At 34.4% G+C, this 26,821-nt stretch overlaps 1 protein-coding gene across 1 annotated transcript; it reads left to right on the top strand.

Moving 5' to 3' along the window:
- Window positions 1-23,245: 23,245 nt before the first annotated feature.
- On the top strand, window positions 23,246-26,536 carry LOC137404429 (venom nerve growth factor-like). The gene is made up of 2 exons (XM_068090627.1): window positions 23,246-23,492; window positions 25,629-26,536. Exon 2 carries the CDS (start codon window positions 25,629-25,631, stop codon window positions 26,295-26,297), a length of 669 nt encoding a protein of 222 aa, XP_067946728.1. The 5' UTR covers window positions 23,246-23,492; the 3' UTR covers window positions 26,298-26,536.
- The last annotated feature ends 285 nt before the right edge of the window (window positions 26,537-26,821 follow it).

Raw genomic sequence — 26,821 nt, 5'->3', positions numbered from 1 at the left:
ATAGAATAGTACTGTATAAAATAGAATATTATATATTATAATACTCTATTCATTCATTCATGCCGTGGGCACAGCACAAGTAATTTCTAGTTTGACAAGCGACTGTGAGGTTAGACTGGAATAGTCACAACTAATTTCTAGCGATCAAATAATTGGCATCAAAGTATTCAACGCCAGCACCACAACTACAAACACGCCTTTGCCACAATTTACTACAGCTGTGCATGTTTATTTCTTTTACACACACACACGGCCACACGACACGTGGTCCTTTTTCCTGTATAGAGAAACCCACCCGCTCTTAGCCTCGGTACCAATGGTGTGCATTTCTTGCCAAAGTTTGGGCTAACTTCGTAAATGTCGTAAAAATATTTTGATCAGTTACAGAAAACAAGGCTATAATAGCGGTGTGATTTGATTTATTTTTCAAATCAGCATGAAACTTTAAATCAAATTACTTCCCAAACTTTTCAAATCAAGTCACTATTTGTGTCAAATCAGTACACTATGATTTGTTTCAAACACTCGAATCACCATTCAAAAATTTGAATCACCATGATTTGAGATGATTTGAGAGCAGCTCTGCAACTACCTCATATTGGTAGAAAAGCTAATACTTATCGTTGACTTTTTCAATGTCTCGATATATGTTTCATAGTTCACATCAATCACTCCAGGTTTTATCGGCTCACCTACTTTATTGCTTTTTTTTCTATTTGGTTAGCAGCTTCTTTGTTAGCATAAGTATTTTGATATGAAACAGTTTAACACAAATTTCACAACTAACATGAGAATGATTTTTATTTATAGTAAGCTTGAGATCACTTGGAGCATCACGCTTTCTCAAGGATCTTTATAACCCTTTCTCAATCTTTCTCAGATACAAGAATGTCTGAAACTACCCGTTCCTTTTAGACTAAAGTTTTTCCAAAAATGCTTTTGGCCCACCTTTATCATATCTCTAGATGAAGGCAGTACTAGCGCAGTACTCACGCAGCACAAGAACATATTTAGCATTTAGTAGATTCAGACTCACTCAGCTCTACAGGCACCTTATTTTCGCATATATAAAATCAAAATCAACAAGAGTATTTTCATATCTTCAGACTTGAGCATGTCAAGAAACAATATCATATATTTAAACTAAAGAGATCGCAAAGGTATCTTCATGTCTACAGATTCAGTCTTTATTTTCAAGTAGATGCAAAGGAAAACCTTTGCATTTCAAGGCCAAGGCGAGTTAAAACAAACATTTATTTCTTTAGATTCAATACTTCAGAATTTAGCAGCTCCAGACCCACCTTTACCTCTTTAGACACTAGCAGACCTTTGCAATATGCATATGTTGAGATTGTCGAGAAGATTGCAAGGATCAATGTATTCTTGAGTTATGATTACTCGTCTACTATAAGTTAGAGCATACTGAATATCAACTGATCGGTTAGTCCAATTAGTCCTTTTAAAAAATGGGTAGTCAATTTCAGCAGTTCTCTTCTCCCAACCTTCAAATCAGTTCAATATTATAAATCAGTTCAGTGTTATACAGATATGTTTTAGCCAGTCTGATCATATAGAATGTCAGTTAAGTTTTGGCGGAGATATGTACACATCTATAGCCTTCTAAATAAATATAATGGCTAGTTGTTGCATTGATCACAATAGAAGCCTAGGCAAAGTTCTCAACAACAATCAATTGTGTTTCTTGTTCAGGAGAGTTGGGAAAAGAGCAAATCAAATAGTTCCTTGGTTTGGCCATGTCTATGTTAAGGATTTTAAATAGCATAACTGAAAAGATCGATATAGATACAAGAGAGGAATTCATGCATTGTTTACATGTGCTGTCACTCAAGGCGCAAAGACCAAAAACACATTTGGTGTATTATGTTCATTGCTAATGGCTGCTCTAAAGCCTATCCACTGATCCTAATTTTCAATGGTGTCAGGAAATAGGGCTATAAAGGAACCTTCTCATAGGCCACTCATTTTCCACATTAACAGCTATGCTCAGAGAGTTCAATTTGAATGAACGCATAAATCAAAAGGCAGCAGCATTTTTAAAAACGTGCAAGCAATCTGAGGCAAACACTTGTCAAATAGGCATAACGATGATGAAAAGAATAGCTTAGTACATTCTCATAAGTTATTATTGGATAGGGCAGACGTTTCAAAAATCCATGCTGCTTATGTGACCAGCAGGTGAACATGTTTAGTGACAAACTGGCTTTCGGAAAATCTTGGTACTGATGACGAGTTGGAGTTGACCAAAATATGCAAATAAGTCTTTTGCGCTATTCAAAATTATAAAAATATAAGTAATATTTTTGGACTTTTCAAGTTTGATTTGGTCTAATCAAGATAATTGTATCCACAAATATGCCAAGGCTAAACCATAAGTGCATCAATTCTTTTTACATATCTATGTGGAGTTAAAATTCAACATAATGAAAGAAATTTTAAAGTGACAATTACTCGTAACCTGCTTAAAGTCATTCGTCAAAAACTGAAAAACAGTCCCGTAATTTGCAACTGAGGCCATAATAGCTTGTTCAAGTGGTGCCCAAATCACAGAAGTTGAAATGGTGTAAGTAAAATCATGCTTTTATTTAAGGCATTCACATTTCACAATGTGAATGTTACGACGTAGTTCGACAGATGTATGTAGTCTAGTTTTCTTTAAAACATTTTGAATTTGACATCATCATAAATTATTTACAAGAACCTCCCAAATGAATTTATCTGTTTGAACTACACTGTGCCAATCACTATTTACCTAATATTAAAAATGTGGACATCAAAAAAATGGCTGTCAAGAATGTGAATCAAGCAGTTGAAAAAAAAATCGCAACCGGACCAGCCATTTTTGATGATCTATGCTTCGAATATATAGCACAATCTATATATATATTTCGCAGTTTGTCGGCGTTGTATATGTCCAGCTATAGCTACAAAAATGTTGAAATAAAGAATCCGTGAAGCAGAAGATTTGACGTTGGAACCTCCCGCCCACTAGTCCGACGCCTTACTATGCCACAAAGCTTGATAAATTCACTAGGTGGCGATATATGTCGTTTGTGAGAGAAAATAGGCTGCCGCGTTCAGCCCCGACGCAAAGTGATGACGTAACCTCATAAGAAGTGTAGCTCTTATTAGTAAGCTTACTCAAATTATCCATTGTCAATGTGCCAGGTTAAAAGCAAGTGGAAGGCAACTTTCATTACCTCTCATTGTTAATAAGCTGACTCTTAATACCCGGGCAATGCCGGGTAGCACAGCTAGTATATTTACAAAGTAATACATCACTAGTAAGTAGTGGTCAATTATTAATATGATTTTTACACACCAAATTCCACAATAAGCTTCGATCTGTACAAGCGAATGCGTGCATCATCAATGCTTACTAACTAGGGTAGATTAACTAGCCAGTCCAGCAGATAAGCAACTAGATGTACGCTATTAAGCCACGGATATATTTCCTATCTTTTATAACCACTTTCTGATCATTGACTTATTGCTGGCTTTGTAGTGGCAGCATATGATGCTTGCATTATTGATCTGTATCATTCACAAGAATCTCTGTAGAGACTAAACGCAAATGTAGCTGATGCATATTACGATAAGATCGCTATAAGATGTTCACACTAGACATTCTTGAATTATTGACTCTTTGAACTAGTGGGCTTAGCTGGCATTACCTATTGAACTGTTCACTATTTTTAGATCATTTTGTTCTAAAACCAATGTTCGAATGCTATTTTAACAGTAGGAAATTTGAACTGTCTTGTGTCAAATGCGCTGCAGACAAAATGGTGCTAGTAAGATGCCTGATATTTTAAGTATTAAACAACAGAACTTTAGCACTAGTCTCTAAATAGTAACACTATTTCTATAAACTATGAATGCCCCTTGGGTTTAATGCAATGACATTACTGGTAGTACTGGTTTGACTTCCAGCAGTATCACCAGAAGAGCAAAGTAGATTACACCAGTAATTGGGCTGAATAGCACTGGATATTCTTCAATGGATGATATCTGCAAGGTCAGGGTTTTTCTATACCGTTCTTGGTAGTTTTACCCGTGAATACTAGTGGCGATCTTTAGAACATCATTGCCAAATGAAATGCCAAGGTTAACCGTGTCCATTCTATTTTGCCAATTACTAAAATGAAAATAGCTGTAACTCAAGCAAGCGGCTAATGTTTCTTAAAAATGACAAAGAAAGGTAAACAAATTTGCTTTCTAGAGCATAGAATGAATAAGATTTATATTAATGTTAATTATTCTAAACTAGTATGAAAAATGGATGCGATTATTGGTTCTGTTTTTTACTTTATGCCAGCGAAGGAAGTCTCTCGCAGCCTGTACAATACCTAGAGTATAGCAGAGATAAACATATATGCAGATCACCTTCTAAAACACCTGTGCACATGCTCATAGCACTACTTAAGAATAAACCATACCAGTCACAATAGTGATACTTAGTAACAGAGGAAGAACCTACTGGCCAGTAGACAGCGAAACATGAGTAATGCTGTTATACACAGATTGAATCGGTGTTCCAGCTAGCTCTTAAAATTATGTTTGATCAGCATCTTGGTCAACGTACAACTGGTTTGTTATATAACTACAGGCCTTTAAGCAAACCTAAACTCAATGACATGAAGCTCCTGATTGAATGATTGGTAGGCCATACCTCATTCATAGATAGGAAGTTCAGTACAGCTACGTAACCTGGTAATACTCGACAAATAGGCAGGTCACAGCTGCTACTGCTACAGGATACAACTGACACTTTACTGATGCGTGTAATAATTTTATACAATGATAATGAATGCAATCTCTAAGCACTTTTAGATTGAATGAGTATTGGGAAAGGAAATTCACAAGGTTGAGTAATAAAACTAACTTGAGACTCAGCGGATACCTGATGATTGAATTTAGCGAGCTGTTAGATTCATAGTAGAAAGTTTTAATTGTTGTATAAAGTAATATTTCTAAGGCATCAGACATGACCACTTTGTAAATCAGGTATATACGTTTCCAAATAGGTTGTGCACACTATTTTCTAAGCAATTCCCTTAATATGAATAGATGTGTAATTAGGTATATAATCTGCGAACTCGTGTTCCTAGAGAAATAGCTTTATAAAAGGTTGTGTACAGTGACCTATAGCCTAATCCAGTCGATGTTTTCATAAATCAGCAGCATTTAGAATGAGGTCTTCAAGAGTAGGTATCTCACAGAGATATCTAGCATGATTTTAGGTGTGCAAGCCGCCTACCAAATGCATTATAAAGTGTTCTTCACACAAACCCAGAATTTCAAATGCATTAAAAAGTAAATTGAGTCAGGTTTAATTTTGTCAAAGAATAAGAATAGAGATGTCTCCATCTTGAATGGTACTGGCATTGCACTGGCAAATCATTATCACGACTGAAGGGAGTGTGCTGAAGGTTATCGGAGTTCAACGTTAGATGAAGTAGTTAATATTTAACTTAGAAAATATAATACTACTACATCAATTAGTAGTTACACTCAAAAATCTTACTACCAATTCAACATATTACTGGTACATTATTATCAGTTTTCTTGGCTGTTTTACAAAAGACAAGTAGGGCATCTGATATATGTGTCACTAGACTGCCATTCATAAGATATTGTTTTGATATAAGTTTGGACAAGATTTACCCAACCGATTAGAGTAGAAGCAAGAATAAGTAAGACCGACACATAATTTCAAACATCGGGGTAAAAACTATGAGAAGTGTTTACATATATATCAAGAGCTGTGACATATTTTGATTCATTATCTAAATATATTTTTGTATACTGATAAGAAGGTTGATTGAGGTTTTGACCAACAAACGACCAATAGTAGTTTGCATTTCATTGAAGTTTTTATTGTACTAAATACAACCCAGTCTAGTCATAATCACTAAAAAAGCATTCATGGGGCAAAATGTGAACAGCAACTGACTGTCTCACTTCTGCTGCGCAAGTGAGAGAGTTTCAGGACAAGACAATGTGACGAGTAAACAGCTATTTGTTCCTTAGGCATTATGCTGACTGTATATCGAAAGAGTTTGTACGAGATGCTAGCTTATCAGAAACTTTTCTCAAATAATAAAAATGACACATAGTTAATGACAAGATTGGAAACCAAGTATTCGTTGTTACTATGCCTTGATTGGATTTATGGCTAAATGACCCATTTTCGTACAACAATATTGTAGTCACTCACTGAAACAACTCGCGTTGGTACAGTTTTTTTCTAAGCAATTCTCATTGCTTATTAGACAAGCTTGGCCAATCAAATAGTTTCAAGTGAATGAATTACAGGCATTAGAAGGATGTGTTAAAACGACAATGTCTACATATTTAGGTAAAATTTATTAAAAACTGACTACTGCATTTTTACAAGACAATTTCTAATCGTTCGGCATGGTTGATGAAAACTGTGAACTATTTTCATTATAGTTACACAGTTGACTCTCTTTAACTAACTAAAACATCTTTCTCTTTAACTAACTAAAACATCTTAATGTTATGAGCAAAGCATTATTACCACAGTTTTCTTTTAACCATGGATTTTGGTGATCGCTCTTTAAGGTACCGAAAACAAATTTTATAACAAATATAACTGTGGGGGCTGTTATCTCACCATAGTGAACTTCACTATGAAAAGTAAGTCTACCGCGTGATGCGTCTTATCAACATGGCCAATAGCCTACTCTTCAATTCAGAACATAACTTACATATTAAGTCTGTTTTTAAGAAACTTGTTAAATATTGCAAAAACAGCATATACAAATCTCCTATTCTTCACTTTATATGATCTTTAAGAGGTATTACGCATGCAACTGAAGATGTGTGTATTCATTGGCATTCGCACCAATAATAACATAAAAGGCAGACCAAGGGAGGCAAGCCTAAAATTGGCTTTAACATAAATCAGCATACGAAAAAGTATATCTATATAAACTTGATGCTCTGAACTATATTGAACACCTCTAAAATCATAAAGACATGGATGGTATGAGTTATCAGCTTGTGAGACAAGTTGTGGTATAATGTGACAAAACAGACTTCAGTCAACATATAACAAACCTATTGATTGCTGCATGCATAACACTTGATATTAGTACAGTACAAAATGTCCGTTAAAGCACACTTGATAAGTTAAAGCCAAATATTGGACAAACTATTCTGCAAGCAGCATCTTAATTTTCTAACTATATTGATTAGGTAGATGGTATATACGAGGTTAAAATTATGACTAATATGAGACTAATTAATTTGTTGATTTCAATACATCCTTTCAATACATGAACTTTTTGTAAATTTAGATGTCAAATAACAAATATGGCTAAACCGACTATATATTGCGCAAGCACCCTAGCTTACTTAGCAAGGGTTTTCTAAAAAAATACTATTCTATAAGTTAATTTGATGATAAGCATAAAAGACCATAGTCTAATAGTAATTATTTGCAGCACAAAAGAATCATTATTTTGAATATTTGGGCGTGTTTTGAAGAAAGAAAGACTAAACTTGTAATTATGAAAGACATTTAAATTTGAAAGTTTTGACATATTATGCTAGCAACTGCAGATGCAAAGAAATGTCTAGCAGTTAATGCACTAATGGTATTGTTTTATTGCAACTGGGTCAGTAACAAGTTAAGTTGAAATTTTCTGGTAACAGAACTTGGCGATTAATCCACAGAATTACAATATGAAACAAAGTGATGTCAATTATAAAACCGAATAAGACACAATCGGCATGACTGCTTGACAACGGCACGCTCATAATGATAACAAGGTCACAGAAAAACCTAGATATTTAGCCGCTGTACTAAAATATGCTTTACTCAAAAAGTTAGCTCTCAGTAAAGCGAGAGATAGGTGTTATTGAGAATAGAGACAGTCATTAAGGAATAGAATTCTTTCACCTCAAATCTCGAGAGGAATGTATATAAGATTGAGCAGAGATTCTACATAATTATTTCTGAAAATCAAGTGTGGTCACCGTATACTATGGAAAGTAGCCTTACATAAAAAGAAGACGCACCAGGATCAATAATTATCTCCATCATTTGATGCTTACAGTATCAAGGAAACTGTTGCAAATATGCTAAAGAAGAGGATAGGTTTTATGACAACAGTGAATTGGTAAAACCTACTTCTTATCATTGGCTAGTATTGTAAAGCTCATAACAACATATCTTTCGCTAAAGCATACTAGTTCATGTGATACACGGTAAGCAGAACTGCGGGATTTACGTCAATCTGCTTTGCAATATTTGCTGACAAGAAAGGGAGCGCGATACTTTTCAAATTATTATATCTAAAAATAGAAAGTGATGAAATTTTCTGCAACATCAAAGATGCACCTTTCAATGATACTGACACAGCAATCTATTCCAGAAGTTGCCATGCAAAATCATCGAAAAAGTATGTGAGAAATAAATAGTTTTTCAAATACATTTTAATATTCACAACATTTGCAATTTACGTATTGTCAATTATGTTTGGTTTGCTAGCGAGTTACCTAACTAATGATCACGATGTTAATACCCTTATAAAGCAGATTATTAATATATTCCTTGGTTTCAGGTACCTCCTGTATTTACTGTCACGGTTTGAATTATGTGCCACTGTAGATAAATGTGTGCCACTCTAATAAATATCACCACCCAGTTTAATCAATTGGCTATTCATGTTTACATACATAAACGGGTTTGACATAGAACGGCTTCATGCGCTAGTCTGCGCCTTGTAATTGCACTGCCATTCACCTTAAAACCTCACTTCTCACAGTCATTAGTAATGCTAATATGATTTGTAATTCAACTAGGCAACTTTAAGCTACCTAAGCAACCCAGGTTTTGCTCACCAAATCACGTAGTTCAATGCTAGGTAACAATATAGATGAAAGAACAGATCGGTGCCTTACAAACTCCTGTATCAACATTAGTTAACCAGTAACATACTTGAGTGTTTGAATCTAGAACCGTAAAGCGATGAGAGACAGTATTATCAGTACACCACTCACCAAACTAGCCAGAGCTGTGTCTGTAGTGGAATACCAAACCCGAACTGATTGCTTGCATGATATGACGAGACAAGAGACTGCGTGGCTGTCGCCTAACAAATACAATAGTATTGATTAGGAGTGTCTTTGTCATTTATGTAACTCCGCTAACAACTACTACTATAATTATCATTAACTCGCCTTCTTTGTATGAGCACATAAAAACAGACAACTTCAGTTCGCAGTACAAGGGTTTTAAGTTTTATGCAACTATTATTAGTATGTTGCAAAATGGAACTCGATTGCATGTCATCTGCAAAATTGACTAGCACATAGGCCATCAGGTTTAGTAGAGCACGTCACAGAATCATTAATAATTCATGATCATGAGAGATATACAAACCACTAGTCAGCCTATTAAATGATTCAACTGCATTATAACTTAAACATAAATGACCTCAATTTTATGTCTACACCTTAAAATGGCAAAAAAAATTATGAGAAAATAGTACATTGCACGCATCAACTCGCAGACAAGCCATGATAAATGCCTTATGACTCGAAAAATGTTTGCTCAGTTTAATATAGTAACCACCAGATTTCATGCAAAAACATTGATTTCCCTTTTTTTCAATTCACACAACATTTAGGTGTGATGCAAATTAATACTTAGATAAGGCATATCTATTATTTATCAAAACCAAATACAATATCAGCAGCTATAGAAAAATAATAGCAACTGCAAGCTTTCTCCACCATCTTCAACTCTGCGCAACAATAATTACACTTAGCTAGCGCATGGTTTAAAACTCATACACGTTCAAGTGTCTAAAAATGATGCTTCGTGTAAGGTTTAAAAAGGTTTTATACCGTCTTTACATACATACTACATGAAATATAAGAAAATTTATCCTATAAAATGTATTTGAACCGTGTATGCTGTGGTTATACATAGTCAAATAGAGATATAGCCTACACCAAGCGGGCACCAAGCATTGTATGTTTTAGATGAGTGCTGAAGTATATTACCGTATAAAATGAATATACCAATATAGAGAATATGTACAACATATCATTTGGTTGAGTATATTTATGATATACACTACATCTGTATGTATGAAAGGAGGGGTGATATACCCTATACTACTCTACATACTAAAAAATTAGATTTTTAGTATGTAGGGTAGTATAGAGTATATCACCCCAATTTGAGAAGCAAAGTATGTTGCAATTGTACATGTTAAAATAGAGATAACATAGCAAAGTATGTTGCAATTGTACATGTTAAAATAGAGATAACATATTCTAGACTACACACTGTGTAGACTGAGTGAAAGGCAACTTGCTGAACTACTGTATTATAGCCTACACTGCTTACTGCATGTGCAGTGCATGATAGTTATTGTATGCGGCGACAAATAGGTAATGTAGATATCACATGCATCGTGCATTCTAAAACAACGATAATAGTCATTTCACTTTGAATGTATTAGGTGATGTACATATTAAGTGATTTAAAGTGAATTACAGAAAGGATGTCATATACTAAATAAGATATAAACTGAGTGAGAGAAAAACTGATCTGCAATATATCCATATGCGAAAAGGGATTTGCAAACTTTATACTTGGCAGCGTTTTTATTTAGACCGTCAAGCTTTGAAGTTACAGTAAGCATACTACAAAGATGAAACCAGTTTCACGAGTATATTTCAACATTTCATATTACATATTCATACATATTTCAACATAATAGCAACACGATGACAACAAACTCAAATCAGGCTACATTAATCTTACATTGGAACTATTCGACAACTAACCGAGTACAGCGTGAGGGCTTACATATATATAAGTAGTATATTAAATTCATACATAAAAATCTCCAGGCAGATGGTAGAATTTTGCAAGGAAAAATGAGTAGTAGGCCTTATAACTGACCTTAGCATTGCCCAAAAGTCAGCAGTTGGTTGTCTTGTTATATCTACTTAGAAAAATGCTTGCCCATTAGACATTCAACCATGAACTTTGTTCAACAATCTGTTCCTCTACTAAAATCGAATCGTTTTTATGCTTTACCAGGTACCAAAACCTCCCACAAAATCCAAGCACATTTTTAAATTGTTGAAAAAGTTATGAATAAAACTGAAAAACTTTTTTAGGAATTGTCCAGAGTATGTAGTTGCATAGACTCTACTTACCAGTCTGAAAAAGGAAACGATTAGTTATCTCTACTAGTTAGACCAGTGTAAAAGTCGTTCATTCACTCTCCCGCTATGTTTTAGTGTACATTCATTATGTTATTATAGCTCATTGTGTAACTTTTCAAGGCTCTTAGTTATTAGGCATCACGTATAACTAGCACTTGCTTATGCAGAAGTAACGGTTAAGGAAAGGTTCAATGCGCTTACAAAATTGTTATAGGAGAATTACTTAAAGCAAATCTAAACAGTCGTTTTGTGATTATACACTGACTTGCTAATTGGCTTGCCAATTAATTAATTCTCATTATAGAGAGAGTGCAATTGATTCAATGCTAGCCAGGCTACCAAACCAAATATCCTAAGCGTTAAGCTCAGCAAGATTTGAGAGTGGTCATTACAACAAATTTTTATCAGTTTCCTCTAGGCATGCGTACATGATATGCTATATTTAGTGTACATTTGACAACACAATTTCCATGAAGGTTTCTTTCCACCCCTGCTGTTGTAGTCTAAAACAGTAATGAGCATAAGCTGCTAATTTACCTACGTATAAACATCAAAAGAGCGCATTAACGCAATAGACTCATAATTCTGGAACCAAATAAGATACTCCAGTACCTAGATTTGGAAGAACCTAATGATTAATTTCATATCATCTAAACCTTTTCGATGCCAGTGAAAAGTAATACAATATCTTGCAATTTTTATTAAAAAACCACAAAAGATAAATGTTTAATACGCTTGAATGGCGTGAGTATTATAAATAATTTGATAGGAGCTTTACTGTGACATCATGTTTTTTTAGACTAGCCTTGCGTTTGATAAAACGCCTAATCTAAAAAGACACGCTGTCGTACTAAGACTCCTTTCAAGTTATGTACAATGTTCGATTGAGTCACAATTCTTACCTCAAAGACATGGAAAAGATTGCTGACAAGCTTGGCTGATCAAGAGTCATAATTGCTAACTTTTGACTCAAGCTTAGCAAAACAGCATTTTCTGTAACAAGGAAGCCTCATTGACCATGGGAAACACATATCAAGGTTTGTAAATTGCGGAGTTGCGTATACAATTAACCAGTGTGAGATAACTCCAAGAATTTCTACTACCTCCATCGTATGCTTCACCTTCATGTCTTCAAGGCCTCGGTCACAAGCTGACATGAAATTGCTATGGTGTTCATCAGTCATGACTGCTTACGATGAATAATTTTTAAACATGATCATTATCTCAGTGATAGTTTGTTTTACCCCTCCATACTTGTAAATGATATGCTTCAACTATTCTTAGCATGTGAATGACGACCTCAACACATCAAGCGTAGGTGAGAACAAATTTAAACACTTTAAAAATTTAATCAGCTAAAAATGGGAGTAGACAAGAGAAGGTATACTATATTATACACATAATACATAATAGTCAACACTAAACTAGGATAGCTTTAAAATATTGTATTTTTAACATGCAAAATAATTTCTGATATAGCCTACGTACATGCACAATCTCTGCAGTTTTCTGAGGCACTGACAATAATAACTTGGTAAAAACATAGTTCTTCACGTAGTTTGTCTCTACCTTGTTCACATACTATAAGAATATGTTTTATGAGCAAATGTGATGCATAGAAAATAGAGGAAATGTGGAAAGTTTAGACATGACAAGAATCAAATATATAAAATTTTAGATATAAAAAATTTACACAAGTTATATTAATTTAAAGTTTATAAAGCTAAAGCTAGACTAGCTTTGGATTTATATTATTACCCTGCCGAAACACTGTCTATTGCGCATATTACCAAAGCTAACCTCAGGTTGCCTGTCTTAAATACAAAGGTGAGGTGATGAAGAAATCCTCTTTTCTTTCGATTATCACTTTATTGAGTTTGTGGAGCGTTCTAGTTTTTAATTTGTGACACAGTTGTAGATAATGCATTTTTAATGCTACAGGTATATTGTATTTACCTTGAGTATTCATCAACAGGTTTGCGAGCTAGTAACAAATTTAAAGAAATACAATGCATGCTTATTATAGTTGTTTCAACGCAAGACTTCAACACAAGAAGCCACTATCGGAGAAGATTAAATTTGTATGTGAAAATTTAACAGTAATTTATTGGAAAGCTTGCTCTGAAATAAGGCAGGCATAATAGTTTTACACATCAACACTTTTTATCTGCAAGCTAATGTCATCTACCTTTCACTAAATTTAGTCACATTGGAGTACATCTTGGAAAACAAGGTGGCGTGTTTTAACTGAATGTTTTTTATATAAGCTAATTAAAACCATAGTTCCGACGAAGTTCAAGTCCAATTGATATCACACGGGTGAGTTATTTGTAATCTCATCAAAATAACTTTAATTCATTATTTGCCCCAACTCTTAAAGACATCCTCCATTGATTATTTTGTTTATAGGCATGATGATTGTCACTTGCGATACACGGCTTGCCACAACCCAGCTGCTACATATAGCTGGTGTAGGACTATGTTTATGATGTAAGAAAAATAACATCATTAAAAAATTGAGGGTCGGTGTAACGGTTTCGATGGATATTCATAATATGAAGGAAAACTAAAAGCATATGTTAGTGATGACCAAGTGTAAAACCAGTGTTCTATGAACTACAAAAATACCATAAACCTATATCTAATTATACATAAACACAGTGCTCTATGAACTACAAAAATACCATAAACCTATATCTAATTAATTTTCAGAGAATATTTGTGTTACTAAGGCACCAAGTTACATTAGGCTTCATGACAACATAATATCTATTGCAGACCACAAACTCTTATGATGGTTTGGCTCGACAACAAATTTAATATCCATGTAATTAGAGGTTAACCATCTCATGTTTGAAGAATTCTAAGTTTTTTTGTTAACTAAAAACTACGTTGCAAAGTTTTCAATTCTAGCTTTAAAAGTATTACTTTAATAAAAACAGAGATATCAGAAATGGTATATAAAATAAACTTTGCACAACTAACACGAAAGGACTTATAGGAAGGGTTATACAATAGGAACACCTATATTGTGTGAGTTGGATTATAGAAAATGATTTGCAGAAGAGGATATATGGAAAGTGTTATAACTTTAAGACCATAGCTGATGCGCATGCCAGAGATCAGGTTGAGCTACTTGTCATCAATCGTGATTGGTTGGAGCTGTATGCAGTAAGCCAGTATAGTGACAGTTATAGCAGCAATCAAATACAGTTGGAGCCACAATTTAAGCTACAGCTTTAGATACAATCCGTTCCAGTAGGTAATTTGAACGGCGATTTGTTCGCAGTTTAAAATTATTTTCCCATTACAAATAAAGGAAGTACTTATTCACTGCTTTAAGACAAAAAATTAATTCGTTTAAACACATCTTAAAAATTTTTTACAACTTAATCTGCACATCAAAAGTGCAGGTAGTGTATAAAGTACACTAAATATCTTATAAATACACTATCAATAGAAAAGGCTAAGTTGGAGAGTGCATGACCTTTTCTGTAGCAACTTGTGCCCTCGCCTCGATGCCTCAGATTTTTGCATAAAATAAAAAAGCTAGAGAGAGCTTGTGGGTTTATACTATAAAATTGTAAAAATAAATTAGTATGTGGGTACTTTATTTAAAACACAAAATACAGTCAGTGTTGTATAAACTATAATAAACACGTCGGCATGCAATGGCTGAGTACCGAAGTTGGCGAGAGCCGAGAGGGCGGCACTTGGCTACTGTAGCGTCATCGGATATTCACATTTCAAATTTTTCTTGAGCATTTGAAGCATAAGGTTCTCTATTTCCTTTTGTTTGAACTCTGATTTGTGAAAGATTTGAAGTATTTGAACACTGAGTAAGACCGGTACCTACTACCATAGGCCTACAGAGTAGACAAGAGAAAGATATAAATAGTGTTCAATGAGCATCTTAGCGACAGTGGTGGATAGAGTGACTAGCGTATACCATTCCTCGATCATAATGCCGATAAAGAGCACAGCTATGGATAAGTTGAGTAAGACTAACTTCGCTGAAGCTAATATTTAGTAAGTGAAAGTAAAGTAAAAGTAAAAAGCCAAAGATTTCATATCATCTGCTTAAGACCTCTAAGATATAATAGGCTTGGTAGAGCGCATGCTACTTCTTGTCAAAGGTGAACCAGCATCAAAAATTGCGAAGTCAAGCTGCCGCTGAGAGCTAAGCACAAGTACTTTAACAGCATGCGCAGAAGCAAGATAATTTGTTGCCATCTAAATGCTATATTTGGAATAATGGAAAACTGGAGCAGCATTAGAGATCGAGAACCAAGCAAATTGCATGCCGCACCAAATTATAAAAGTCTGTGGTTCCAGTAGCAGAATGGTGAATATATATCGCACTTACCATTTTAGAACTTGGGGTAAGTAAAAGGCAAGGTTTGCTAATAGGGTATTTCACTAAAATACCCTATTAGCAAAATAATCACCATTTTTGAGGAACAGAAGCCAAAGAAGCAGAGCTGCGCATACCTTGAAACTAAATCTGTCTACCAACCCTGCAAAATTCAAGCTGTCGCATGAGATGGCAAGAAAGGTCCGGGACTGCTACCTAACATTGTGCTAAATACAAGATGTATCCTTAATCTATTGATGGGCAAAAACATCACATTGAAGCCATATAAAAACCTTAGGAGTAAGCAAATTGGGTGCATCTACTTCCTAGTGTATTGCTACGCAAAACAGTGTCCTTACATGCTGAGTGATTGCAAAGGTTGCACAACTTTAATTTGTGATGTCTTCAATTGAGCAATCATTGTGAATACTTATAGTCTTATAGGGTACACCTGTTGCTCTTTGGTTTGGGTACTAAATATCGTTTAAAACATTTATGAAAGCTTTTTATTTTTTAATAATGTATGCATTGAAGATTATTTCCAATTATCACTTTCTATTTTTATTAGCCACAAATTATTTTTATAATTACATGCCCACTCTTCAAGTAACTGAATTGCATACAGTGAGTTCCTTACCAAAATAACTAGCCAATGAAATGCAAATAATGCAAAAGGTCACTAAGCAAACATCAAAATACTCGATCTGTCAAAAACGGGCTGAGCAAGGTGGTATCTATAATGATATCTGCATAGATAATATAACTGTCAGCCTGTGTAGCAATCCCTTATCGACTTCAAAAATATAAGTACATACAGCATTGTCAGCTCTACAGAGTAATAATGTGGAAAAACTGCTCTGAAATAGGTTACTTTAACAAATTTATCAATAATGCCACTTTTTTATATAGGCTAAAATATGGACAAAAAAACATCAACATGAATCAGCCAATTTGCCAACGAGTTAAACGAGCAACATAACAAAAACTATCAATGAAAGTTGATACACTTTAAATAGGCTTTGTATGTTGCACACACTCCAAACCGACTTTTTTTAAAAATTGCTTGAGTCACAATCTGATATGATTATATGCCATCAAGCTATTTGATTATAGAGATTCAAACTAAAGAAAATTTATTTGTGTAATTAGCAAAAATTGAAATTTTTAACAACAGACAGAAGACATGACAGCTGTTTCTTCAGCAACACTTCCAGAAGTTTGGCATCTAGAATCCTTGATAGAACGACACCAGAAAAAACTTATATTTTAATTAGTCCAATCTATCCATATAAAGTTTGCAAAAAATATGTATTAAATAATTTCAGCGTTATAGTGATAAAGCTCAGCAACGCACTGCATCTTTCTTGAGACTGGGAATTGCTAGCGTCTAAACTTGCTGCTATGTTGAAAATTGCTGATTCCTCAACTGAGTTTTTCACCTAGTCTTGAGAGAATCAAAAACTCTTTTCTTTCAATTGTTATCAAATAATCCTGTGATCATAAGCAAACCTTTTATTCAGTAAACTTATTGTTGTTTTTAGGTTATGTAGACCAATTGCACATGAGTGTTTTGTATTTAGAGTATTGGAACACGAGTACATGTATGCTATTGCAAGCATCTAATGCAACCAAGACATTGAACAGAGTCAACTGCAGCGTGAGTATCGTTATGAAACAGGGCATGGTATAAGCAGCTAACTGTTGCCCTTTCCAGAATCATATTCAATGTTGCAGGAGATTGCTCACATGTTAACAGCTTCGACTTGCAAATGCACATGTAAAATTAAGAAAGCAGACTATTTGTTAGAAGTACTCAATAATTTATTCCATTCATATTTTTACAGGTTGCTTATACTTGTTCAACCCTCCAGATGAACAGTAGTGGTTTAAGCCATTAGTTTTGAAGTGACAAGTTAGTAAATTTATAGCAATTTTTTGCTTAGCAATGCGCATTAAATTTTGACAATATGAAATATATACTTGCTAACCCTAAAAATTGTGAAACAACACTCTGCGTGTAGGTCCAATTTCAACATTATGCATAATTCAATTCTCCTCCAAGGCACATAGATAAGAATTTCTAACACAGCTGCTGATTACCTCATAAACTGTACATTGTTTTATTCAGCATCAGAAACAGATTCATTGATTAATATGCATTTTAATTTTTGAACTGTACTGAGTGAACCTAGGTTAACAACATAATCACGGACCTAACAATGAATGGAGTGCTTGGTGTAACAAGAAAATAACTGATAACTGGTGCTTAACTGTCAACTTGAAGGTTTAAAAACTGATTAAGTGCAATATTTCCCAGGAAGAGTGTACAAATGTTGGCCCGCAAATGCTTTGTCTGAAAAATCTTTTTCAAATCTTTGCACATGATGAAAATGTCTAAACATCTGTCAGCCACTGGCAGTTTCTCAGCCACTAAAAATTAAGTTAAAGCTGTAATTAAAGATAAGCCTTTCAATGTCTGATAGATCCAACTGAAATCTATTACTAGTGTTACACGCTACAAATTTTGGTTGTATTTTTCATCTTCGTAACATGTAAATGGTTTCAAACGTCGCATATTTAATTCTTCGAAGCTATTCAAACCTCCATTTAAAAGGGGGTATGTTTGAAAACATCGTAGCAACACCGAAGTACTGCATAGGATATAAACATCAATATTCGTATTTTTGCACAAATCTTTGCGATGTGAGGTTGGATTTTCATCCTTACAGCACCAGCCTTTTGACATTAACATTTGACCTTACACGCATTTTAGTAGTGTCTGCCGCGATATAAAATATGTGCCCCGCTGCAACTAAAAGCGCAACAGGCTAATATAAAAAGAGCGGGGTTGGGCGACAATTTCTTCGTAGCACGTAAACTAGTCTGCTACGAACAATTGGGAGTTGTGCGACCACTCTTGCGTATCATGTAAATACGTCCTCCTCATTCCTACAATCAAAACCACAACTTTGAAGCTCAAAAATTCGTAGCATGTAACTCAAGTGTATGACTCCAAACATACCTTTAGTTTTAACGCAAATGACAGTCAACTACATCTAATATTCATAGTTCACACTTTGTGACTTTCAAGTATACAATTCTATTATACTGTTGAATAGTGATGTTGTGATAAGGTATGAACAATGTAAAACATATACGTAGTCCATAAATGGAAAACTGGTGTCCCATCTCAACAGTTAATGTATATTGTATGAATCAACTACCTACAAAACTCTAAATACCACTGGCAAAGTAGCACAACTAAGATATTTATGATTAATACAATTGGCATATTGTTTGTAATGAAGCGATGAAAAAAAATAATTAAATTTGTTAAGGTCATATCTAAAGTCTATACAGTCAGATAATGTGACTGAATGCTTCATGATACAAAGACTGGATATTGATAATTTCAGTGTTGATGTAACAAAACTTACTTGCAACACATTAGTTGTGTGCCTATTACATATGCTGTATACCAGAAGCAAATTAATGCATTTGCAGTGGCTTAAATAAACTCTAAATCACTTCAGCAATGCTAACCATCACCTGCTACTGTCCATTTCAAGATAAAAATATGTGCAGCTGGTGTTATGATTGAAAATTGGTGTTACGGCTGCAAATTGACAATTTTTCTGATTGGTCTGCAGCTAATGTAACCTTCACAAGGATAAGAAAACATATCTTGCCAAAACAATTTAGAGATTCTGGAACCACCGTTAGACTAATCAACTAAGAATCATATTTTTTGAATGTGAAATGCAACCCTTGAATAATGGTCCATCTAGTTGAAACTGCACAATATGTAAATGATGGCAGCATTGTATATATAACAAAAACACAATGTGGTCAACAGATCAAATTTTAAGCATCTAAGACATCATGTCTTTTGTTATCAGCCTAATGAAATGATTATAGCATGTTATGATATTGTCATTAAGGTTGACTATTTTAAGCACTGTGACAACTTAACTTGTACTGGAATGTGTATAAAGAAACCCAGCAATTGTGACAATGTAAAAAATTTGAAACTGTATCCAACTGAACAACTTTAAAAATCGAATGAACTGAAAAGAATGTGGTGTTCTTTGTCTCAAAAAATTCCTTTGCTGTATACATGTCTAAATATGACTGACACTTATGAGTCATAGTCTTTATAGATACTTTCATATAGGTTATACCTAAGGCAATCTTAATCACAAAGTAGGCCTACCTGAAAATAGCCAGAGTAAACAAACTTGATATGGTGTTAATGGGCATGATGACATCTTCTGGCCTGTAAGCAATAAAAATATTTCCCGCTTAAATTATGGTATTTACGAATTGATGATGTTGCATCAGAAGACACATACTTGTCAAATAACTTAATGAATGAGCTAGGATATATTGATGTAAAGGAAATAGACTAGCCCTGTAACAACAGAGGTTACAGGTTACAAAACCATATGCTACAGCGTAAGCATTTTATAGGTATATTTTATAGACCTATAAAAGCTGGAACTCATTACAATTCTAAAGCTGCCAAACACATTGTGACATTACTAAAATAAACCTACAGGCATTCCACTTCCTATCTACATGATATGGCCCCATAGTTGAAGCAAGCATCAGCGCATTCCATCAGCATCAATCAGTAAGGGAGTAATCACCCATATTATGACAGATTGTTTCAAAATATCATCATCTTCCTACCCATAGCTCATTTATAGCCAGATTTAGCAGTAGCATACAACAATTAATCATTTGAGAAGTGTGCTGCTTTTTGATAGCTTTATCATTGTAATATTATATATCTAGGAGAGATATAAATCGCTAGAAATGATGTAAGACCAATATCATTACACAAAATATTGTAAGATAATTGAACGTAATTCTGGAAATAGCATGGTTATATAGGGCAGCCATGAGGTCAGTTGAATAAGTTAGCATTTCCTAGTACTGAATGCTAGAAGAGCTTCAGGTAATCTTGTATGACATTACAAGCCAGCATGCTCGATTTGAAGCACTGGAGCTTCAATAGAATGACGCATAATACTGCACGTTTTTGGGTGGTAAAAGCTGTTTTAGCATAAATATATTCTACCCATTTATATGAAGAAGCTATGAAGCTGACATGAGGGAACAGTCTCAGAGCAATGCACTTATATATCACTGAGCAAAAGTAAATGATTTTCCTAGCTATCCTGTGATAGCATCTAAGCATTTATTACATGTCTACAGTGGGTTTTAGATCTGAGAGATAGCTGGGTAATTCTTTTCGTGTGCAAATACTCAGAAGTAACTAAAATCCCTTTATTGCAATTTAATTAATGATTCTATTTATGTGAATGCTAAACGGTTTTCGGTTAGGTATAGGTTTTTTAACTGAGGTAAGGACTGGACACTGCTGAATATATTCTTTACGCCAATCTGATTTTACATATATAATAATATGAGACTATTAATACTTATCGACAGAAGCGATTATAAATGCATATGGTGAGAATCAAGCACTTAATCGGCGGCCATCAAAGTCATACTGGTGTACTAGATTAATGCTTTTGTCAGCTGAGAATAAAACTGAAAACAAAGTGTCCTTATATAGCCCAACTTCAACAGCTTCATTTGATTATCAACACTATGGGAACAATATCTTACTATTAATACTATTAACATATCCATTCGTATATATAGTGTCCAAACACAAAAAATTTAAATTCATAAGGAGTAGCTTTCATGATTTTAGCAGCCAATATAATGCAACAAAGTAAGTCAAATATTGTTAGCCAATATAACGCAACAGAAATGGCTATATGAATTTGTATTAACAAAACATGATTCCAATAATATTTTAATAAACAGTAATTTCTTTGTGTTGAAAATAACCAATAACAAAAAATGTTTAAACATTTAGTACAATCATGACTGCAAATGCAATATATGCCACACCACAAATGCAAACTAACCACTGAGTTTCCATAAGAGTGTTATAATCTTTATATTCTGCATATTTTTCGCTATGATAGTGCTTCAAAAAGAAAAGGAATCTTTATAAACAAATACACACATACAGTCTCACGCTAAATGTTTTAATTTTGCATTTCATCAAATGGGTGTTGTCAATCATTAATCAAAGTATATTACATAACGCACGCAAAAACATAGCAATTAGCAATATCTTTATCATAAAAGATTAACGTGAGTAAGTGTTTTATTAGAAGAAACATTAGGCAGGATTATCATTTGATAGCCGTAAAGTGGTAGGCCTACCCGTACACTTATGCTTTGTGGCTAGTCACACTGGCAGACACTTCGGTACTGAAAAGTCATCCGTCAAAATATACAAGGATATCCTAGATTTCAGAGTCCAATCATCTTTGCTCGATGCCAGTGATTGGACAGTACTTAAGAAATTATTATGACTGCCCGATAACCATTTGTTTATGGGTGTTGAACATTTAACCTAAAACAGCCTATGATCCAAATAAATCAGCTCCGCTTATGTTGTATAAATCTGCTGAGTAAAGTATATAAACAATTTCAGGAGATCAACTAGCCATTTCTTTAAGTTCATGAATATGGGTCTATAATGCTTTAGGCTGAACATGATTACTCCAACTGAAGGTTATTTAAGTAATAAAATACAGAATCTGAACCCAAAGGTTGCATCTGAGAAGCATTGTAATGCGATACCCGTTGCATTCAAAATTAAAACATCCACAAAAATCACGGCCATATTACCAATTAGAACAAATAGTTTTGCACAGCCAGCTGTATTGAAAACTAAAATGTTTAAGATTTTGATGGGAACACAACAACATTAGTTTTAGAACTTAAATAAATCCTCATCATAATCATTAAATTCACATATCATATATTCACAGGAATATGACTTCAATGTATAAAACATCTGGTTTCATCACCATGTTTATTAAAATATGTCAACTATCATAATTGACTTGGTGAATGAGTGGCCATATTTTGGATTGAAAGTTACTCTCAAAATTTTGGATTCTCATAAGACTAATATTCATAGCCCTCCTCCTACGCATACAAACTAACCAAATAGTTAACCGAAAACTTTTTAGCATAACTCTACTTCATGAGGGTGAGTAGTGTGGAGGACTAAATATATATTGATTACAATGTTTCAATAGCATACGAAAGTCATTGTGTGAATGTTGTGCTGTATACGTGACAGGAAGTTTAGCAAAGCGCAAGATCTAGCAACACACAAGATGGAAATGAATACTTTATGAACTTGATCGATAGAAGAGGACTTGCAACTGCGTAGTTTATTTGAGTCCTAATTTTTGTTAGGTGGATTTACTGACAGAGTATCAGTTTGTCTAGCGTTTACTAACTTCCGGACAGCATTATCAGCAGCGACCACCGCCGCCTACACCAAATTAATCAAAAAGTCAAACACACAGCTACTAAATAATTCAGTTTTATAACTATTCCTGTCACAACTGTGTGTATATAGCCTCTCCACGTCACCTGATGATGCAAGCTGAAATATGATTGGTCAAGTACAAGAATGTATACCTTATTCATCAGCTTCGAGTTGTTATGTATAAATAGGGAGGGCACAAACTCAAGCCGCCAATAGCAACCAGCTTGTCTACATTTATCATTGCTAACTGAAAGCATTCGTTGAAATAGTCAGTCAAACTTAAAAAGAAGCATCATTATTTGCTGGACCGCCTTAGTAGCTATCATTTTTTACCTGTTGAAGCATACACTTTGCGCTTCATTTGGTGATTTCAAACCAATTCAGAGATACATCAAATCAATTCTTTATACAACATACCGTTTTAATACTAGAAAGATAGAACTCTTGGATATTGACAGAACCTTTACAGGCATTTCTAATGGAATGAGGATATAACAAAATTGACCGAAATCGAGGAAAATAAAGGTAAGCGATTCTGTATTTGCCAAGAAAAAATGTGTGTAACAGAACATTCTAGGAATGTGATTTGTTAAGTATACATACTGTGTTCGTTTCATAAGTTGAATATTTATTATTTGATGGTTACAATTTTATAGTTACTGAAAGTTAGATAGTTTGAAAACAACCGAAGAAACTTAAAAATAGAAGGTAAGCTAGATGTCAAGCATGCCGCCAGATCATGGAACCACCACTTTTTCCAAAACTGAATAACACAAGTCATCTGCCTGCTAAAAACTATAACTGCTATCAAAAACTTTTTGGCAATCAGCACAATGCGTGGCTGCATCCTTGCAATTGGTTATGCAATTATTGGGAGCTAATAGACAACAATGTCACACTAACAATCACATACAAGTGTTGATAGTTGAGCTAATTACATTGTTATATGTATCCCAAGCATAAGTATATTAGCAAAGTATGACAGCTTCTATAAAGCCTGGTTCATTAGTTTAACAATATCAACGCAGTTTAATGCCCAATAACTTGGTTGTTTTAATATTTAGTAATCAATTATCTGATGATCTTTTAAAGCTTTTCGTCTCATGGCTAGCATTGGGTCTGGACTGTTAAGAGCTGACACGTCCAAATCTTTGCAGAATATGACAACTCCTAATTTGTACTGTTATATTGCTAGGCCGCATTTAATGTCATTTGCAAAAGCATTATGTTCCATGGTAAAAATAGTCCTGAATTCAAAATATTTTACACCATCAGCTACCGTCATTCGACGTTACGGCTAATGAGCACAGAAAGCTGTTCGTGTAATTACCTACAATAGCTTAGGTTGCAGGTGTACCATGATGTTGACTATCATGCCTTTGAATTAGTTTAACCTCACTCTTTTCAGAACAAGTGGCCCCTGGCGCCAGACCAAATAAATTTCATTAAATGGATAGTTAGCTAGAGGCTGCAGTCTTATTCACTTGAAATGATTTATTCAGTACCAAGCTTTTTGCACAAGAATTAATTTGAATAGATATTTAAACAACATCAATTAAACTTATGACTATCTTGGGAGTCTCCACACAAAGATTAGGCTAATTCTTAATACTGCCCCGTAGCAGCCCACACCTCAGCCGAAAGACCAATCAAATATGCCAAAAATATGTAAGAATAGTTACTAAGTCTAAATAGATAAAAACTTTTCATTATTGTATAGGATGCCAGTCTTGGGGTTCAGCAATTTTGCTAAGCATTTTTTCTTGTTATGCAACAACAGTAAATATTTTTTCCGCTGCAGAAAAGCCACGTTAATAGTCCAAAATTCTTTGAAGCGGGTAGATAAAACACAGTACTTGCCAACATGGTTTGTGATCCAGTTCTGCCCTGAAAATACCATGTGGTAACAGTTAACGTATCGTGTTTGGGATGATCAAAGACCACAGCTAATCTCTATGATTAATGAAACCCATGATGCTAAACATTTTGGTGATATATGTATGAAAATTATATGTCGTACAGTATCAGCACAAACCGGTTGTTTTCTTGGAGCCAGGCATCAGGAATCCCATTTACCATCTAATAGATAGGCAAAACCACAACAACGGCTTCTTGAAAGCTAACCATTACCACAAACAACTCTTGCAGGGTTCAACTATAGCAGACAAGCTGGCATTTGATAATCACACTATACCCAGTGCACATTTGACATCATCTATCATATCTTTACTGCATCGTCGAATGCATTAGCGTGCTTAGTCATTAAGCAAGGGTATTTTAGTAAACTATTTTTGTGAGATTAGATCTTTACGCGTACTTTCTAACCTATTTACATTTTAGTTTGTATCTTGGCATACAAAATATTGTGTGATAAATATAAATTTGATACTAACTACCAGACCCATTCACCATTGATTTGCAGTTTCCAGTATCATTGTATCCAATTACATGGCATATAAACCTGAAATTGGTATTGATCGGTTTTGTTAACCGGGTTGTGAGAACAGGTGCTGATCAATTAGCGATTTACGTAATCTTTATCGCTTTAAATTCTGAAGAATTCTACTTGTTATTTGGCTTCATTGCCTCATAGAACATTCTAGAAACTAGCGAAGTTATCATCTAGATTTATCTATACAATAAATTTCTTATATATTTTAGATGCGACCTCACAAGGAAGGCTATCTCCTAATCTTGGCAATGTTAGCTGTGACATATTCTCATCCAACACATAAACACTCAGATAAACATAAAGAAAAGCACTATCACAATAAAAAATCTTCAAGAGGCACTACCTCTTTATCAACCGACAATCTCGAGATAAATCAAGAGCTAATCGATCCAACCCAGCTGTCACCATTTGTGAAGTTTTCTAAGACTAAACCAACAGACTCGCCATGGCTAACAGAAGAAGAAAATGAGCATAACAGAACAAGTGACCATCGAGCTAGGAGATCAACAGAGCATTTAGGTATAACAGTTTGCGACACCGTAAAGGAATGGACACAGCCACCAGTTGCTAAAGATTTCAATGGCAATACTGTTCAAGTTATGACCAGGATAGATCAAGACGGTGCAACACAGCTACAATACTTTTATGAGATTTATTGTTCTAGTGATGAAGAACCCAGTTGCCTTGGTATTGATTCTGCCGCATATACCTCTAAATGTATAACAAAATACATTTGGGTAAATGCTTATGTTCGAAATGGGTTAAATCAGAAAGGTTGGAGTAAAATAAAAATTCGAGGATCCTGCAACTGTTCTATTTGGAGGAAGTCTGTTGGGCCCACCAGTATTTGGGATGAACTACTATTAAGAAAGCGGTAGTGTTTCCTTGTTGTGGAAACGCCCATTTGTAGCCCTGATAGGATTATATAATATGCTACTGATATTGTCAACATTGCTGAATCGAATGAAGTGTGAGTATTTATTGTGCGCTGATTAGTTTATACCAAGATATTGCAGAAATTTACAAATATATATATTTTTTTATTAATGTTGCAAAGAATTTGTGTTGTACATATATTTATTATTTTTAGTTCTAACTGCTGCTAATAAATTTGAACCATTTTGAGAAAGATTGAGTACCAATCAATAAGCAAATTCAGTAAAATTCACACAGTGCACCCACAGATTATATACAGTAGTTTTCATTTGAGTCAAACTTCTTGCAAACTATCAAGCAAACAAACACATGAGGTTATTATGTCGAATATATCCATATATATAGGAGTGTTTTGCTTTCGCTTATGTAAATGCAATAATTGAGCTAATCAAAAAGGGCAATTTCAAATAACCTGAATATTACATGTACATGGATAGTACACCCCGAAATATCTGTGACAAAATAG

Source organism: Watersipora subatra, chromosome 9 (assembly GCF_963576615.1).
Source record: "Watersipora subatra chromosome 9, tzWatSuba1.1, whole genome shotgun sequence".
NCBI lineage: Eukaryota > Metazoa > Bryozoa > Gymnolaemata > Cheilostomatida > Watersiporidae > Watersipora > Watersipora subatra.
This window is presented reverse-complemented; position numbering and strand designations above follow the sequence as displayed.